Genomic DNA, 20044 nt, shown 5'->3' with positions numbered 1-20044 from the left:
TTCAGATGAGCTATAATTCGTATGTATTTACCTCAGATTACACAACCTTAAAAATGGCTACAAAAAATCTTGGGACTATAAAAACAATAGTACTTGATTCTTACAAATTACTTTCAAGTCCAGCTCACTAGGTTTTTGAAACAACTCTTAAGATACTAGAGAGAAAATATGGCCAACATATGATAATACTGATTTCTTTAATTTACAATAAGACCATATAATACAATAAGAAAATATTAAAAACTGAAAATATGGGCAAAGGATAGAAAAAGGCAGTTCAAAGAAAAAAAATACAAATAGGTGAATACAAACAAAAACATGTTAGACTTTACCCATGACTGAAGAAGTGCAAATTCAAACAAATACATAATTTTAATCTGGTAGTTGGCAACAGTTAAATTTGATCATGTTTCGTGTTGGCAAGGGTATGAGGAAAAAGATTCTTCATACACTATTTAGTGAGAGTATATCTATAAAAATATAAATATATCCATTGGCCTAGCAATTCTACTAGCTATCTATTTTATGATATAATTATAAAATGTTAAATGTACATATAAGAATAGTGACTAATATAGCCATTGAAGAACCCCATTTACATTATAAAAAAGTCAAATTATACTTTTCTATGTGTATTATGCATATATATTTGCGTATATGTATATGTGAATATAACACACTGAAAATGATCTGGAAGAAAACTGGTTACAGTGGTTACTTCTGGGAAGAAAAGAGGAACAAGGGAAGAAAGGAGGGTTAAAGGAGGGCTGATGCTTTCCCTGTATTATTTGACTTTTTTATAATGAGAATATATTCACGCGTTATTTGTGCGGGAAAAGGTGCCCAGCATAAGGCCTGATATAAAAGGTGTTGAACTGTTAGTTTAGCAAATGAATAGAATGATCCTTTGTACTTTTCTATATCAAAATTAATGATCTAGTCAACATTACACAGTTCCATTATTTAAAATGTCAGTACTGTATCAAAGCCATACTATTAGGTCTGATAAAATGCTAACTATTGTCAGATGTCAGATACCATTTGATCTCTGCAAGTCTATATTAAACACAAGAAGCAATAGGAAAAGGCAGTTAGCTACTAACAGAGGCGGTAGGAGACAGGAGGCATTGGCAGAGAGACATGAAATTGTATGGTGGAGAAGTGACTTTGTTAATGAAGCCCTCAACTTATAATAAACCTGTGCTTACCTAGAAGCCTTTGTTTCCATTCCCTTGTTAACAGAATTCATCAAATTACTTATGGGTAACTTTTTTTTAAAATTTGTATCCATCTTTAATTTCTTCAGGAAAGAAAGTACTATAATGTTAAGTTATATATTTTTAAAAGTTTCTGCCATGCCAAAGGAACCTCTAAAATATCTTTTACTCAAAACAAAATCTTTAAGGAAAAAGTATCTGTAATTAAGGGCATTTGATGGAGAATATTTGCCTGGAAATGTTATTATTAGTGATTAAAAATATTTTAAGTCTTTTATCTTTGAATATAGTTTAAAGCTATAGGTCTAAATGTAATTATCAAGGATAGAACAGCAATTTTCTGGGGAAAATATGGTGAAAAAGGAGCAATTCCTGTTGTCAGTTGCTATGATTTCCTTATTTCTTCCAGGCTAACTGCAGAACACCACATATAAGCTGATGAGGAAGGCTGTCATTACCAAATTACACAAGGTAGCGATTTTCTCTATTTTTAATGAAGATCCTTTTAGTTATAAAGAGCTACAACTGTCATAATTAACAAACCCTACAAAAAATTTTCCCTATTACTATTAATTATATTGCCAATATAATGAATTTCTACAGGCTTTTCACATCTTTAAATCAGTACACAATCAGAAAATATAATTTGAAAATAACTACTCACTGCCTCCCCCACCCCTAACCCTTAAATGTTGGATAGATAGTATCATAAAAAAGTACCTTGCAAGATTAATTAGAAAATAACAAGAAATACCTTTTGGAGCTCACAATTTCAACATAACTTCTAAGTTACTACACCCAAAGCCTTGAATTCAAGCATTAATTTAATTGTTCTTCAATATGAACAAAGCAAAATCTAATCATAGAAATCAAAAAGATTAAGTAAACTAAAAGCATCCATAAATATTGGTCCTACTAATTAAATAAACTACTCACAGACAGCATAGTTACAATTTCTCCAATTGACCTAGATGAAAAATTTATAGCCTTTTGCCCATATTCTTTTGATCCATACACTTTCTTTCTTTGATGGTTCCCACTTGTTTCTCCAGAAGAGCTACACTACAAAATGGCCACTGAACTGGAGGGTGTGTCTTCATCATTACTAAGCATTTTCCTATCAGAAGCAGCTCTTTGAAAAAAATCTCAACATAATTTCTTCATTGCCACTCAGTATTACTCAGTGACCACAGAAGTAATAGAAAGAATAGGCTTTTTAAAATACCTTTAAAGGATATTAAAACTTGTCTTTAAAGTATTTTTACATTAGCAGCAGGTTAAGACATATATTCAAATTTTCCTGGCTACAGCCTTCTAAAATTTTCCAATCAAAATGCATCCTATCCAATTAATCTTACATGAAATGTTATACACAACAAAAAGTTTTAAAAAGAGTAACTACATTTTTTTCTATACAAAAGCACAAATGTACTTAAGAACAATAGTATCTAGTCCAAAACAAAACGTATTTATCAAAAGAAAGCTGAAGAGATGCAAAGGGAGAACACTGACTTGCACAGCTCACACACTTGATTAAATATAAAGAGCCACAGTGACTTGGTCTTAACTAAGGGAAAGGAAGACAGCAATGCTTGACTGAATGCTCTCTAGTTCTGACACTACCCTTAATATCATTCAACATCTGGTTAATCAACTGGCATTAATTTAATGGGCACTTACTGAATGCAGGGCAAAAGCAAAGGGAGGAAGTAAAACTCAAAATTTAACTACTTTAGAAAAAAAAAATAGAACCAGGTCACACACTGGCAACATGTTGCTGTGAGAAGAGCATGCAATAAACATTAAAATGAAGTCTGGATATTACTAGATCACATCCAACCTTATTTTCTTTTCTTCTCGTCCCAAATGATAACAATAAAAAGAGTGGAGAAAAAATATGTGGTTCTTTTAAGAGATAAAGGAGAGATTTTTACTCTCAAAATGATGCACTATGTCCTTTCATCAGAAAGGGAGAATCAGTAAGGAAAAGTAAAACTAAAAGGACAGGGCACTTTAATAATAAAGGTTAAAGAGACACGAGATTGATGGTATGGATTAATCAGCAGAATCCCAACTTTGGGATTTAGGCAACACTGGTACAGCTAAAATTGAGTAAGGGTTTCTGATCTAAAAAAGGACTGGAAATGGGCAGAATTTCTTCCTGTATTTCCTAATTAATGGAAGACCCTAAAGGCTTACTCTCATTTATTCAATCTATGAGATTTGAGAAAAATTTAATACTAAAGCATGATCTGGTGTAACTCCTTTATAGTAAATGGGAAGCAAATTTTAGAGAAATTAAATGATTCATTCAAGATATCCCAGTTAATTAACGTCAGTCTCCTGACTACTAGTCTAGTCCTCTTTCCCCAATGCTTTTAAAAAATGAAAGCCTTTGAGGGCACCTGGCTGGCTCAGTTGGAAGAACATACAACTCTTGAGCTCAGGTTGTGAGTTCAAGCCCCACTTTGGGTGTAGAGATTACATAAAAAACTTAAAAAAAAAAATGAAAGCCTTTAATATCATTATACCAAGACAAACATACCCAGACAACCATAAAAATAATTTAAGCACTGTATATCATAACTTGAGACAAAGAAACTTGCATAAATGCAATAAACTTTTAATAAATGTAATAAAAATAAGTAAAAAAGAGAGACCTACTTACTACCTTTTAGAATGCTTATATTTAAAAAAAAATGTTAAGGTCTTTTTTTTTTTTTTGCCCCAAATCTGTTCTGTTTCATTGGTTTTATTTTCTTTTTTTAAGTGTTAAAATCCTTATTTAGAGCTCTGAGGATATGTGAAGAAGCCAAAATGAAGAAACAACATGACCCATACAGAAAAAACCAGACTTGTTCCCCAAGAATAATTTTTATAACTCATGTTAAACAAACTTACTGTACATCTGGTAATAGACTAGTTTTGGCCTTAATGGTTAATCTTTAATGTCAATAGGGTTCTAATTTAATAACTCCATTAATAAGTATTCTTTCTACTACAGATAGTGATAAAAGCATAAATTTTGCTATGATTCCAATCTCAGCTACTATTCAGAAGTAGAGTATTTTATATAATACAATTGTGGAGCTTTATGTACTACAGAAAACTGAACATACATTTTAAGTGAAAATAAAATGATAAAACAATACCTTAAATTTTATAATTATTCCAGACAACTCCATTATCAAAATAGCAAATATTGTCAATGTATACATGCACAGAAAAGAACAATTTACTTCCACTAGTCAAACCAATAATGCAAGGAGGAAAGAATCCACAAATGACTTACATGTTCTTTAGAGATGTATAACAACCTTTAAAAATATAATGGATACTGGAATTAAAATTTAAAAAAAAAATAAAACAATAAAAATAATATAAAGATAGGAGAATCTCTCAAGTAAGAGAGTTTTTTTTTTTTTTTAGAGAGATAAAGAGAGCAAGCACAAGGGAAGGGCAAAGAAAAAACCCCAAGCAGGCTCCAAGCTCAGCACAGAACCCAACACAGGCTCAATGCCACAACTCTGAGATCATACCTGAGCTGAAATCAAGAGTTGGACACTCAACCAACTGAGCCACCCAGGCGTCCTGAGTAAGACAGGATTTTTTAAAAATTTACTTTTAAATGTGCGAGATTATGTGGCAGCCATCTCACATTTATCTGATTGATTTAGTGTGGGGATGGGGGGGGAGCTAAACCTGAACATACTCCTGACAAAGAGTTAACATTTAATACTTTACTGAGAAGTATGAAGGAGGGAAAGAGATCCATATAAGAGGGGCAAAAATTAGCTTTCCCAGTCATTAACAAAGGAAAAGAGAATGAATTTCATCAAACACCAAAAAGAGTTCAACTACAAAAGTAAGGTTACTACAGACAGGAATGTGAAAGAATAAAGGGTCCCTTGAGGCGAACTCTGTCCCTATAGGGAAGTTACAAAGAAATGGTTTAGATGTACTACAAATAATGCAAAGAGGTAGAAATATTTGTCCTTCAGATAAAAAGTTATTTTCAGGTACTCTTCCCTCTGGGAGTGGAAGGATTAAAAATAGGATGAATGACTCAAAGTTTCTGTAATTAATTAACAATGAAAAAATATGAAAGCTATAAAAGAGCAACATCAGAACTTTTTAATACCTGCCTGAGGTCAATAGACTTCCTACTGTCAAAACATCTTAGAGATAACATTATAGAGTAAAATGATGATATTGGTATTTCAGTATTTATTTTGCTTAGTACCCATGTTAGTACCCATGCTGTTCATCATTTTCTAAACTTTGTTTAGCCTGAGAGGTCCAAGTCTGAGGTTATGCTGTCCTTTCCACTGGAGCCTCTTGGGGTAGTTAGGCTCCAAGATAATGGAATTAACTTTGAACACATATCTGGAATATAGTATTGATAAAATGAAGGTGGTCAGATTCTCAGGCAAGGACTGGGCCCGGACCTGGGAATCTCACTCTTCCTTTCCTTTCTTAATTCATCTACTACACCATCTTTCAGTGCACCCCTAGTCCACCCAGACTAGCACAACTCAAATGTGACCTCTGGACCAAAATTATAAGAAAAGATAGTAGGTTTATTAATACTCCAGGAAATTGATATTAAATTGCTATTAAATCAAGACACTTAAAAAAGAGTTTTAAGCAGGGAAAGAAGGTATTTGGAGTATTTTCCAAAACTTTGCTTGACTTAAAATTTAAATGTTAATGTAGCATATGACATTCTGAGTAGGTGTTAAGATGTGAATTTGAGTCTGATTTCTGACTTTGGTAGTCATTAACAGTATTAAAACAAATACACCAAAAATATCCAGTCAAATTTTCTTAGGGGAGGAGAAGTTAGGTCCTATGATGGATATGAGAGACCAATTTGTTCAACCTCCATTCTATCTTCCTTCTTTATAGTGTGCCTCTTATTTTAAACAGACAGGAAAGCTAAATGTAAGATTTCCCAAATTATTTTGCAGCTAGAGTGCTAGATATAAATTGGGCTTTTTCTTTCTCCCTTCCTTCCTTCTCTTCATTTCTTCTCTCCTCCCTCCCTTCCTTCCTTCCTATATGTGTTACCAGCTTTCTGGTAATGCAGAGCCAGTTATAGAGGGAGAAGCAGGCCCCCCGTCGAGCAGGGAGCCCAATGTGGGGCTCAATCCCAGGACCCTGGGACCGTGACGCGAAGGCAGACGCTTAACAACTGAGCCACCCAGGCGACCTAGCATACAGATCTTTTAACTGGCATCTGATTTTTTAAAACTAACAGTGGACTTTTAAAATTATACATAAAAAAGAAAGAATAGGGACGCCTGGGTGGCTCAGTTGTTAAGTGTCTGCCTTAAAGACTCATGATAAATTTAAATGAAAACTACATACAAAATTCTATGTGGTATGATACGTTTTGGTTTAAAAAATATCACACGCTAAACATACACTTGCTTAAAAAAAGTCTGTAAGAACACATAATACTATAATGTTAATAGCAGCCATCATTGGGTGGTAAGATAAAGGATGATTTTAATTTTATGGCTTGTTTTCTACAATGAAATGATTTTTGAGCATGCATTACTATTATATTCAGAAATCTAAGAAAATAATAGGGTAAAAAAAAATAATAACAACCGCCCAGGTTTCCTTACCCTACACATCTGAGCAACCTAGATTTTTGTCTCCTTCAGCTCCCACATTCAATCTCTGTTTCCTTGATTTTACCTTTAATTCTAAGAATTACCTGTCCAAGCCATCAGTCCAATATTTCTTCTCTTATTTCCAAAATTCAGACACTTGTCTTCCCAAATGAGCTCTTGGAATCCAGACTCTTCATTTTGGTAAAATGACCTTATCTTGCACTACTTCTACATTCTAGCCACATCAAACCACTTTATACAGCGACCCTCCACACTCATGCCCCTGAAAAAATCCACACCAGGTACTTTCACACCTCCTAACCTTGGCATGCTCAGTTCTCTTTCCCGGGAATGCATTTTTTCCTTTCGTTCTAATCCGATTCATAGTTCGATTTACCTCCGATATCATTTACTGGGTGTAGCTTCTCTGAGGCCACAAGAACAGACTGCCGTTTCCACATCAATCCTCCAATAACAGTTAATACGTATTTCAACACATCATTCTGTACTGTTTAATGGTTAGCTTTCCCAGTGTATGGAATGGGCCATTTCTTTTTCCTAAAATCCGGTTGGATGAGTAAACATAAAGCATACATATATGCAATATATCTACGCTGCGTATGAGCTTTCGCCTGCATCTGATAGATAAATGGCAACAAAAACACTCGCCTGCTTTTGTTTTGTTTTTTCATTCAAGATGGCAGAAAACGTCTTAAAATAGTCCCACACAAAAGCACTCACACCCAGAGCCTCGAGTCAGAAGGACTGGCTACACCTAGAGCAACAGCAAAGGACAAAAGAATTGAGCCTAGATGTTGAGATGCCTCGGTCCTAATCACTCAGTAGGTCGCGCACACAGATTTTAAAACGTGTTAGAAAACTGGCACCTGCTGCCTTCATTACGAGGACCACGTCTCGACCGTGAATGGTGACCTGAGGCATTTCTGGATACTGACCCAAAAAATCGAGCACGAAAAAAGGGGAGGCTAAGTTGTATAGAGGAGTATCCAAAATGCACGATTGGGCCCCGCCCCACCCGGGTGCAGTACCCCCGCAGCATATCCATCTCCCGGGAAGGAACAGGCAGGGCTCTGGTCCACCGGCCTAGCAACGGGGCCCCAGCTGGGAATTCTGGGCGGGCCTGAGGCAGAGATTGCCGCGGCAAGGGTGCCTGGGGCTACACCTGTCAGGCTGCGACCAACACTAGGCCCAGAAATTGTCGAGATTCGGTGACCGAGGCGGGCAGGAGCGTCACCCGATCCATTCTGCCGGGATCGGCCCTTCGCCTTCCCCCTTGTCCTTCTCAAACAAAGGCAACCCACACCCACCGCCATTTTCCCCTTACCTCAAAAACCACCTCTTCGTCAAACTCCGGTGTCATCCTTCTCCGCCATGCCACCCGCCTCAGCACGATGGGAAATGAAGGCGGGAGAACAGGCGGCACCTCGGCGTCTGCTACGGACCGTCGCTTCTGTCCAGAAAACTACAATTCCCAGATTGCCTCGCAGCCCACGCCTCCTTTGCAGGACCACTGATTGGAACAAAGCAAGAGCGTGTGGGCGGGAGGGGCAGGAGCGGGAGGAAGCTCGAGCCCACTGATTGGAGGAGGCTGGAGCTTTTGTCCGCCTTTTACGGCCGCGACTAGCAGGGGCGCCTGAAGCCCTGATTTTTTTTTTTTTTGGAGCTGGGGAGGAGCACGCGCCCGAGCCGCCGTGAGCTCTGCTCGTGCCCGCTCCTGGCCGTCCTCCGGGAGCTCGGCTGGGTGGCGCTCGTGCCCGCCCGCCCGCCGCCTGCGGCTCGCTCTCGGGTGCGCCGCCGGGTCCCTGGAGCCGGCAGCGTCCTTTGTGCGGCGCTCGGGTTGCGCCGCTGGGCAGCGGGACGGAATGCGGGCGCTGCAGAGGCTTTTCTCTTCTGCTCAAACTCTTGAAACAATGGACTGTAAGAGGAGCATGGATTGAGGGGGGCGAGCAGGGAAGCGAAGCGAGCTGCACGGGGAATCATGACTTCTGCCGCCGGTAAGTGACGGCGCTCGCGCTGCCGCTGGAAAGTTTGTAGGGAGCGCTGCTACTCTCGGGCTCTGGAGCAACTTTCTCCTCACGGGTGGGTTAACGGTGTTCCGCCTACCTTTCCCGAGGGCTGTGCAAGTGCGGAGCAGACAGCGTGTGCTGCCGGATTTTCTCGTCCCTTCCTGCCGAGAGGGACTGGTTGGAAATCGTGTATCTCTTGGGACCTCCCTTTACACGGAGACCCGTGTTGGGAGCTCTTTGCGCCAGGTGAATCACGAAATGCGAAGAGGGAGAAACATTTGCTCGTCCCTCCTAAAGTTTGGGGGACTTTGCCTTTGCGTGTGAAAGTAGCTTAGATTTCCATGTTAAGAAATCTGTTATTCTAGGAAAGGGCAGTGTTCCCGGACTGTTGAACTCAGCCACTACGCTAAGTCACTTTGAACCTAGTATCTACTGGAAACCCTGACTCTTGTTAGATGGAGAACTTTAGACTTTGTGACTCCTGTCCTGGTGGTTTTTCCTCTGTTACCTGAGAAGCAGAGGAGTAGAATTGTCGATGGCAATTTTTTGCTCATCTTCACCCAGTTTTTATGGATTTTTTTCTGTTTGTACCTGGTTAGTGTAAACGAAGCCTTATTTTCTGTCTGCCTTCCATAGTCCTTTCTCTTCATCCAAATGACAAAGCCTGTAATTTACCTTTGTGTGGTTTTGAGCAATTCTCGACGTTGTATTTCTAAACAGTCTTAAGGAACAGTTCTTATTTTCCAAAAATAATTAGTAAAGTAATTGCTAATTACGATTAAAATCACTTTTTAAGACCTTAGGTTAATTTTTAAACCAGAACTTAATAATATATTAAGTATTGCGGGTTTTTTTCTATATGTTTTTGCCCATGTTGAAAGAAATACACTTTCATTAGAAATTTCGTAGTAAAATAGTGTAAGGCTTCCCCTCAAAGTTACTTCTAGAATCAGCACTTAAGCACAATTAAATTTTCTTTGCTTTTCTTGGCATTTGTTTTAAATTCCTGCAAGTTGAAACTGTCAAACAGCACTCTAATAAATGTTCTGATTTGTATTATTTCTAAAACATATATTGGAGTGTTGCATTGCTAGATGTAATCAGATTACAACTAACAAGGCAAGAAGTTAGCCAACAGGAATAAGAAAGCAAGGAGTGAAATATTCCTGAAGATGTTGTGGATCTTTCCTTTTTAATGTTATATGTATGTATAGGAGATATGTTATCATATACTGTGGAAGTTATTTATAAACTCTCTTTTCCTTACTAAGGAGAGACTTTCTACTTACTTGAGGTGAACTATTTTCATCTTAAATTTCGGTGCCTCGCCTTTCAATTTTCTTTATTACTGACCCAATCCAGTTAATTTAAATTTAAAGTGGTTGGATATTTAAAAATCTTTCCAGCCATTTTAGCTCTCCCTTCCTTTGGAGTGTCAAACACATTTAAAGTATGCATTCCTTAAATGTATCACTTTCAATTCTAGTCCTACCAGTTAATAATGAACAGGTACAGAAGCACTTAAGTTGACATTTAGATGTGTAAATCTGATCGGGGGTTCAGTCTGGAAGTTTATGATGCTTTCATTTGAATTACCCTAGAATAATGCAAGCTATTTTTATATTTTATCAACTTTACAATTAAAGAAATCCACAGACATTTTTGTGGTGTTTAAAAGAGGAACACTTCCTGTGTTTAGCTGAGTTAGTTGGTTTTTAGCCTGGCTTGCTGAGAAGCATTAACTACCTTTTTGTTCACCCATCTGTTAAGATTTTTTATAATTCTTTCTCATGTCTAAATGGAGAATATGGAAGAAAACTGGGGTTTTACTTCTATTTCATTCTCATAAAATTATGTGCTCATCATTCTTACAATCTCTTTATGATACTTTTTTGGTATAATCAAATTCTTTAAAGCTTTAGGAATATTATTTACAATTGAGGGAGGGGATGTTTGTTTATATTGACTCTAACCTGTGGTAATTTGGGATGGTTGGCTTAATTTTAAAATAAGATAAATGTTAAAAAAATTAAAAAATAAGATAAATGTTGTAAACATCCTGAGTTATATGTATCCTGAAGGAGAGCTTCCTTGGTTTTTCTGCATCTGTGAATGAGTAGGCCCATAATAGAGATATTAGAATTATTCTAGTCACTATATGAAAAAGGGGAGATATTTATCGGTGTATATTTTGTATCCTTTAAAACACATACAGCGTCATTAATGCCTGTGCTTTGCCTTTTGGCTGGTCCAATAGCTAAGAAAGTGTGCACACGGACTACCGCCATCTGTGTGTAACACATGACGAGTATGTTTGTAATAGTAAAATGGTACCAGTGCTTTACTTTCTTACCTTATTTTTCCCTGGAGCCAAACAGCTGTGTAAATAAAAGATTTGCTGCTTTGCTCTACAGCTTTTGGGTCTAAATGTTGATACAGTTTTAAAATCCAAAGGTGCTGGGGGCATTTCTAAACATCATGCACTTACTTCAAGAGTGCCATAGGAGCAGGCTGTAATATAATGGCTTGTTATTTTTTTAGTTCTGTTTCTTTCAAAATAGAGCCACTAAATATTACTACTACTACTACTACTACTACTGAAGGATTTTGGATATTGCTATACCAGTGACTTAAAACACTTGCTCTTATTAATAATTAAAAATTTATTCAATAATCCTATTGAAGTTGATTCCTGCTAACTTTTCAAAATATTCTACATTTAAATGGATACTGATTTTTTTTTTTTAAAGAAATTTCCTGTTACTGAGGCGTATTAAAGAGTAGGTATATGTAGCAGCTCTGACTATTCCCAGGCCCTATTTTGAGCATTGGGAATAGGGCAGTGTGTTAAAATGCCTCCTCTCCTGGAGCTTGCCTTTTAGTATGAAGACTGACAAAATTATACTGAAGAAAAATCACGTGGGGAAAAGGGACTAGAGAATATAAGGATTCTCCTGAAGCAAGGATCCCAGAGGTTATAATCTCAGAATCATATAGGCTTTAGAGATCTGTTCAACTCCCTCATCTACAAGTAAGGAAACTGAGGCAACCAGATCTCTGAGTTAATGTTGTCTGCTTCCTCCAATGCACGGTTTCACTAAGAGGAGCAAGCTAAAGTTCACAGTTATTTACTTAATTAAATGAGTATGCCTTGAGAACGTTAGGTACATAATGCTATGCTATATTTGTTGGGAATCAACCACAGCTCATACATAGTTACTTGAATTTCTACAACACTAAGAGAGAGCAGGGATTTATGGCTCTTGGAAGAGGACTCGTATAAAGCACATTTAAAGAAAAGAGTAAAACTGGTACCAAAGATTAAAAAACAATTTTACTAAAAAGCAAAAATTGATTGGTTAAATGGCTTTTGACAAGGCAATAAGATTGAGAAAGTAAAAGATTAATTTGATGAGACTCGGTTTTTGTTTTGGGGTTTTTTTTAGTTGTGGAAAATACACATAAATTTACCATCTTTACCGTTTTTAAGTGTGTAGTTCAAGTTGCTGTGCAACCAATCTCCGGAACTCTTTCCATCTTGCAAAACTGACTTTTTTTTTTAATTCCTTTAAAAATCCCAGAGGTAGGATGTTTTAAGAATGGTTACAGAAATCAACATGACAGTTTGTCATGTTTCATTACCTGGGATAGGGTGGGAGGTTTGGAAGAGGCTCTGGGCATTCATACTTTTATCTTAAGACTTAATAGGTCAATAGTTTAATTTAATAGACTATTATAGCAAAGTTTATCATTAGGCTTTGAATGGTTTTACAATTTTTTCTACTTAAACAAAAATCACATGCTATTGAATAGCTAACTGCAATTGTATAGCTTTGGGAATTTGTATTAAATTATTTTGGAAATATTTTATCATCTTCTTTATCAGGACATTACACCCAGGAATTGAATGAGAAAGCATGTGTTATCATGTGACCTTGGTTTGGGAAAATGGTTGGTGAAAGGAAATAGAACTGCCTATTCTCTCTCTCTCTCTCTCTCCCTCCCCCTCCCCCCTTCATATAATATCTTCCTAACTGTTGTGACTAATTTCCTTTGTTGAAAAAAAAAATCACTAAATGAAGTATCAAAGCCTCTGTGTATTCAAGTACTTAATGTCTAACATATATTTTGAAAAATTTGTGGGTTTTTTTTTTTTTCAGTAAATTTTTATTAAGCATTAGATCCTGTTGGAGGAACAAACATGAAGTGTAAGAAGTATAAGATAAGGTATTTTTACTTCAGGTCTCCTTGGGGAAATGTGACTGGGTGATGTGATAGTATAGGTAGAAAAACTTAAAAGAACAAAACAAACAAACAAACAAAAAACAGATGTTTGGGCCCCTTATATCTTCATCTTTTGTGTGAGGTTTTTACTAGGTACCTTTAGGCTAGGACCAGATCTGTACAAATCTAGCATAGTATAATAGGTGTTTATTTAAAAAAAATAGGTGTTTATTAAGTGCTTTTTATATAATGTTGAGGAAGGATTGCTACAATAGAAATTGTGGTCATCTTTTAAAGGCTCTAGAATAGTGGTTATTAATAAAGGGAACACAGTATATTCACCTGTGGAACTTAAAAGAAATACACTTGTCTGTATGCCCAGAAACTGATTGATTAGACATGGCGTAGAACCTATACACATGACTTAAAAAATAAAGCTCTGTGAAGGTTTATAATGAAAATTCCCAATGACAGTATCCATATGGAGAAGTACCAACTTTATAATTAATCAAATAATACAGAAGACCTAGTTTTGTTTTTAAGTTTAGAAAATTTCTGGTTTCTGTATTCCTTTTTAAGATTGCTTTGCTGTTCTAGTGAGGTAGATTCTTGAGAAAAGGCACTTATACAACTCTATGGTATATCCCTGGGGTGGAAGAATACTACTACTTATTGATACGTAAGCTTAAGGGTTTCATTTCTATATAACTGAGGCAAATTCACTCACTTAGCACTCAGCAGATGAACTGAAGTGCTTTCTTCTCCTATACCAATGATTTCATTTAGTGTCTACTGAAGATAAAGTAATTCTGTTCCAGAGCTAGAAGGCAAACTGTATTGGACTTGCTAAGAAATCTACACTCTACCCAGAGCTTTGTATATTGGAATTGAATGGCAGTTTAAGGAATTTTCAATAGTAATGTTGACTCTTTAATGTAACATAATCTACCTAGTAAAATGCAAGTTCGCCGTATTATCAAAAAAAGTAAAAATGTTATCAAATTTACTTATTTATCATCTTTTGCTTTGGAGTTTTTTGTTTTGTTTTGTCATCAAATTATTATTTTTTCCTTTCTAGAGACTAAGAAGCCACCAGTGGCCCCCAAGCCAAAGTTTGTGGTAGCAAATAATAAGCCAGCTCCACCTCCTATTGCACCTAAACCCGATATTGTGATCTCTAGTGTTCCACAGTCAACAAAGAAAACCAAACCAGCAATAGCCCCGAAACCAAAAGTTCTGAAGGGCTCACCTGTTAGAGACATCGGGCAGTCACCATCGAGGAAAATCATTGTGAACCTGGAAGAGCACAAACAGGAATTACCTGAAAATGCTGACAACTCTAATTGTAAAAATGTAGGGCATCAGAGCAATGATTATATTTTACCAATGTGTTCATGCAGTTCTCATTGTATCCATAAACTTGGGAATAGAGAGAATTTGTGTGTAAAGCAACTTATCTTAGAGCCCCTGGAAATGCATGAAAATTTAGAAAATAGTAAAATTGATGAGTTCTCTTCAGCTATAAAAACAAGGAGTAAAGGTGATTGTAATGTTGAAAATGTCAAGAGCCAGAGTGGAGTAGTTTTAAAGGCAAACATCCTAGAAGAGAAGCTTAAAGATGTTTTAACACAACGAACATTACCTTTTATTTCCCTACAGAAGCACAGATCCACAGACAACTCAGAAATTAATGATGGCTGTAATTCCAACAGACAATTCAGAATTGAGTTTGCAGATTTGTCACCTTCGCCGTCCAGCTTTGAAAAAGTTCCTGATCATCACCACTGCCACCTACAGCTTCCTAGTGATGAAACTTACCAGCATAGCAGTGAAAAAAGCGATACTTGCTTTCATTCATCTGAACAAGAAGCTCTGGAAAATGGTAAAAGGAGTACTTTTCTGTCTTCAGATGGCATTAATAAGAAATCAGAAGTCAAAGACCTTGGTCCCTTAGAAATTCACTTAGTACCATATTCCCCAAAATTTCCAACCCCCAAGCCCAGAAAGACACGGGCTGCTCGTCTGTTACGTCAAAAGTATATCGATGTTCCTAGTGAAAGTACTGAAAAACCAGAGAATTTAGACAGTAACTCTTCTTGTCTTTTAGAAGCTGGTTTGAAAAACAATAAAATCAGTGTTCTTCATCAGAATGTTTTGTGTAACCAGGAACAGGTGGACAAAGTGAAGCCAGGAAATAAAAGTGAATTGAAGGTGGACTCCAATGGTGACCGACAAAATTTAGTCAATCCACAGAAAGCTATGTGTCATGAAACATCTTCCTTTGAAAAAATGGAAACAGATTCTAATTTAAGTTCTGACAGCAAGACAGTAGATGGTTCTAGTATGGCACTTGCTGTGGACAAAGGGACCAGTTTTATAAGATGTAGTACTTTATCTATGAGCCTGCCTAAGCAGCTCAAATTAACCTGCAATGAACATTTGCCTACCACCTGTAACCTGGGAGTGTCTGCCCCTCAAATGCAAAAGGAATCTACAATAAAAGGTGAAAGTTCCTCAAGGATTGTCCCGAAAAAACCTCAAAGACACAGCTTGCCTGCTGCAGGAGTGCTTAAAAAGGCTGCCTCAGAGGAGCTTGTGGAAAAAAGTTCTTATCCCTCAAATGAGGACAATAATTCAGAGAAGGGTCTAGAAAGAAATCACCTTCGGCATTTGTGCGCCCAAAACCTCAGTATATCGTCCTCCTTTGATATGCCTAAACGGGCCTCAGAAAAGCCAGTGTGGAAGTTACCTCATCCTATTTTACCCTTTTCAGGGAACCCGGAATCCTTAAAGTCTGTCACTATATCATCAAATAGTGAGCTTTCAACTGCCATAACTAAGCCTAGAGCAAAATCGTTATCTGCCATGGATGCGGAAAGGTGCACTAAGCCTTGCAAAGACACTCAAAAGAAAAACTCTTTAAAGAAGTTGCTCAACATGAAACTGTCCATCTGTTTCATGAAGAGTGACTTCCAGAAATTTTGGTCCAAGAATAGCCAGCTTGGAGACACAACCGCAGGCAGCCTCTCAGGTGGGGAGAGGAAAGGAATTGAAAGTGATTGGCATGGCATGTTGGTAGAAGAAAAGACAAGTAAACCCATCAAGGCATATTCTGCAGATAACTACAGCCTAGAATCCCAAAAGAAGAGGAAGAAGTCTCGGGGTCAGACCAGTGCAGCTAATGGACCAAGAGCTGAGTCTTTGGATGATCAAATGCTCTCCAGGGACACCTCATCTCAGGCGTCTTGCAAATCTATTACAAGTGGCTGTGCACCAGAGTATGAAAATGTACGCCATTATGAGGAAATACCAGAGTATGAGAACTTGCCATTTATAATGGCCATAGGGAAAACTCCCGAGTTAGAATGGCAGAGTTCCAGAAGCGTGGAGGACACCGATGCAAATGTGTATGAGGTAGAAGAGCCATATGAAGCTCCAGATGGCCAGGTGCAACTTGGACCCAGACATCAGCATTCCAGGTAACACTTAGGTGCCAGACGGACACTGTGCTTTTGCATGGATCACTGAAATTAACCTTCAAGAACCCTGTGAGATGGGAAATCACTTGGTGAGAGCGTGGTTTAGTTAAGCATATATTAAATTATTCCAAACTGCAGTGTTCTTTTATCATATAGTCAGTATGGGTATTTTCAATGCAGCCTTGAAGTGGTTGACTTATTTTAGTAGCTGATTCAAAGAATTTGAACCAGTGGTAGTGTAGGTAATATAAAGGAGACCTAGCACAGCAAGGTTGCAGGCCCTCCAAGGAACCAACTTATAAGTCATAGCAGGAATCTAGGGGAGAAAATTGGTCAGGTTTATTTGTTAGGTGTAAGAAATGTGTGAAGTTAAGGAGCGCCTGGGTGGCTCAGTTGGTTGAGTGTCCAACTCTTGATATGAGCTCAGGTCTTGATCTCAGGGTCATGAGTTTGAACCCCACACTGGGCACTATGCTGGGTGTGGAACCTACTTAAAAAAAAGAAAAGAAAGAGGAATCTGTGGAGTTTGAAATCCATGCATTTGCCTATGATGCCCTTGTCAGTTAAAACCTCTAAATTTACAAAATTTCATACTCTGAGGATTATTTTGCTTGTTGAAGACTTAATTGCTGGCTTCATATGGACATAGGAAAAAATACGGGAAATGGAAAGCTACTATCTTTTCTTTCTCACTTTTTATATGTATCTACTACCTCTGGTATCCCTCCTCCATCCATCTTACTGAAACCTTGACCATCCTTGATGGTCCGGCTCAGCAACCATTGACTTCATGAAGCTTTTACAGACCTAGTAGGAAGTGTTGATTTCCTATCCTGATCTCCCCATTTTGCTGTGGAAGCCTTACAGTCTTTATCTCCGTCTTATGGTATAGTTGTTTATTGGTATGTCTGATACTCTGTATTCACTTTTAAGCCCCATGACGAGTTTGAGTCATATCTTTTATCCCTTATGAGGCCAAACAGGGGGTTTGGAGGGATGAGTAGATGTTGATTGGGTGAGAGAATGAATGAAAAAGAGCTAAACAACCACTGCAGGAGCTTTGTTCTCGCTCTGTAGTCACAAAGAGGGCCTTCGCAATGCATTTAAAGTGTTTTGTGTATAACATAAAGCACACAGGCCCTTTTTGAAGTCTTCATGTTCTTAGGTCACTAACCTCAAGCCTTTGAGTACTCAGGTCTTACGGTGGGGCTTTTGTAGAAATAGTAACATCTATGGTGACATAGTAGGGGCTCAGAGGATTATCAGGTGAATTGAATAAATAAGAATGTCAAGCAAAATCTTAGCGTACCAAGTAAAATTGTTCTAATTTCTTTTAGCTTTCAGATGCTCTCCTAGCATGTTTCTTTACTCATATCTGTGCCCTTCCTCCTTTGAGCGATAAAAGACTTAGCTTCCTTGCCTGACTTTTCTCTAGCTGACTTCATTCTGCTTACAACTGTCTACTCTGAACATTAGTATCTAGGCAGAAGCCTTTTCCTTGGCATAAATATTTTGACAGAGACTTGAAATTAAGTATCCAACTTAAAAAAAATTTATGTATTCTCATGCTCATTCTTCTCTCCATGTAACAGTTTTGTTGGTATTGCCCCCGCTTTTAATATGATTTTGAATATTATGTGTGTGTGTATGCGTCTGTGTGTATCTGGGTGAAAGAGGAATTAATTTGGCTTCTTTATGATAATACGGCTATCCTTAGCTAAGATGAAGTGTTTTTCTTGAAATTGGAGGTTTGGCGGTCCCATTGGCCCTCAGGCTTAAATCCCAAGAATTTGTCATTATTGCTAACACCAGCTGTAAATGTCTGGAACTTGTTCTTTTTCTGATATGTTTCTTATGCATTGAGGGCACTGCTGCTCTGGGGGTAATGGGAAACCAGGTTGGAAGAGGTTAATGTACACAGCCGGCCAGTGCAGCTGGATGGCATTCTTAAGGAGGGTTCTTTCTCAAGGCCACAGGAAACCGAGGGCGGCTTTGGACAGGTTACAGGCTGTCAAGTAGGGCAGCCTGGTAGAGTGAGTGAGCTCTGCTTTTGAATTAGCTTTCCACGGAGATTTTTGTTTAGGCCTGGAGCAGGGAGCCAGGCTTGAGAGTCTTGAAATGTGCCAGCTGAATCAAAAGCCTTCGGTCATAGGGTCAGACTAACAGCGTTTCCTGGGAGGTTGGTTGTACCTTTTGTAAAACATTGAATAGACAGAGCAAAATCCAAGCCTTCATGAGGAGGACACCTGGACACCCTAAAACAAGGTAAATGAGAAGTGGGACCTATATTTCAGGTGAGCCGAGTAGACCCAAATGGAAATCCTGTTTGGCAGTCTGGCTGTTGAAAATATATAGACCTCTGCCTTGGAGTAATTTAAAATCCAACACAATAGAGGTCTAAAATGATTAAAAAAAAAGAAACCATAAATGAACCCTATTTAAGATTCATCTGCTGGAGTGAATAAAAAAGTGTCTTAACAGTTTCTCAATCCTCAGGGAAGAGATTCTGGATGTTCACAGGGGACTGGTTCACAGAGACTAGTTTTGCAGAGTTCACATATATAACCAACAGATTCTGGATTAGTAAACAGACCTTGCCAAGCCTGGGATGGCTCCTATTGTCACCTTCTCTAGAGTACAGATGTTTCTTGAATCCAACAGCTTAATATTTACTAATTCATAACATGTTTGTAATTTATCAGGAAATAATTGTATGCAGTCCCCAGGTTACAAATCGGATTGTGTTCTAAAAGTTCGTGATAATTTGGAGCTTAGAGTATATTGCCCAAAGAAAGAGTTTTGGAAATGTTGGTAGAGGATTCAGGTTAGCACCCACGTTATATTAGCCACTTCTGTACTCAAACTTTCCCTTCCCCTTTCCTAGGTGAATTGTTCCTCCCAGTGCTTATTTGTGCTGGGGCAGGAGCTTTGACGAGCCCGGGTGGGGTTGAGCACCACCGTGTCTGAGGAGCAAATCCCCTGGGTCTGAGAAGTGTTTGTGGAAAGGGTGAGGTGACTAAAGAAGAATGAGGAAATTGGGGGCTGGGTTTGCTTTGAGAAAGACTGCAAGGCATTGGGAGTGATAAGGAGAAGGGAAGGGCTGGGTGGTTGGGATTTAGTGTGCAGTGGATTTTCTTTCCCTTCTTTCTCCTCACTGTTCCTATCCCTCCTCTCTTTCCGTCCCCATTCTCCTCTGGGCGATTCTGCTAATTGAGTTTCTGACCTCAGGCAAGAGTGAGTAGGAGAGGGGCGCCTGGGTGACTCAGTCATTGGGCATCTGCCTTCGGCTGAGGTCATGATCCCAGGGTCCTGGGATCGAGCCCCGCAGCTCCCTGCTCTGTGGGGAGCCTGCTTCTCCCTCCCCCGCTCCCCCTGCTTGTGTTCCCTCTCTGGCTGTGTCTCTGTGTCAAATAAATAAATAATTTTTTTTTTTTTTTTTTTTTTTTAAAGCGTGAGTAGGAGAAACCAGAGGCAGG

At 38.2% G+C, this 20044-nt stretch overlaps 2 protein-coding genes across 6 annotated transcripts in view; one reads left to right on the top strand and one right to left on the bottom strand.

Moving 5' to 3' along the window:
- The window catches only part of VEZT (vezatin, adherens junctions transmembrane protein), a 57765-nt gene extending 49477 nt beyond the window's left edge, over positions 1-8288 (bottom strand). For 2 of the 4 annotated variants that reach the window (XM_028105489.1, XM_028105490.1), the window contains exon 1: positions 8184-8288. In XM_028105489.1, coding sequence (XP_027961290.1) covers positions 8184-8219 — 36 coding nt within the window. In that variant the 5' untranslated portion in view covers positions 8220-8288. The remainder of the gene's footprint in view (positions 1-8183) is intronic. The other 2 variants (XM_028105491.2, XM_028105492.2) reach the window with 1 other exon arrangement.
- A 481-nt stretch (positions 8289-8769) lies between these two features.
- Positions 8770-20044, top strand: part of FGD6 (FYVE, RhoGEF and PH domain containing 6) — a 107748-nt gene continuing 96473 nt past the window's right edge. For both annotated transcript variants that reach the window (XM_028105386.2, XM_028105385.2), the window contains exons 1-2: positions 8770-8853; positions 14168-16568. In XM_028105386.2, coding sequence (XP_027961187.1) covers positions 8838-8853; positions 14168-16568 — 2417 coding nt within the window. In that variant the 5' untranslated portion in view covers positions 8770-8837. The remainder of the gene's footprint in view (positions 8854-14167; positions 16569-20044) is intronic.

Source organism: Eumetopias jubatus, unplaced genomic scaffold (assembly GCF_037043125.1).
Source record: "Eumetopias jubatus isolate StellerSeaLion01/CBP00866 unplaced genomic scaffold, mEumJub1_p1.0 scaffold_8, whole genome shotgun sequence".
NCBI classification, from domain to species: Eukaryota; Metazoa; Chordata; class Mammalia; order Carnivora; family Otariidae; genus Eumetopias; species Eumetopias jubatus.
Note: the sequence above shows the minus strand (reverse complement) of the source record. Positions and strands in the feature narration are given on the sequence as shown.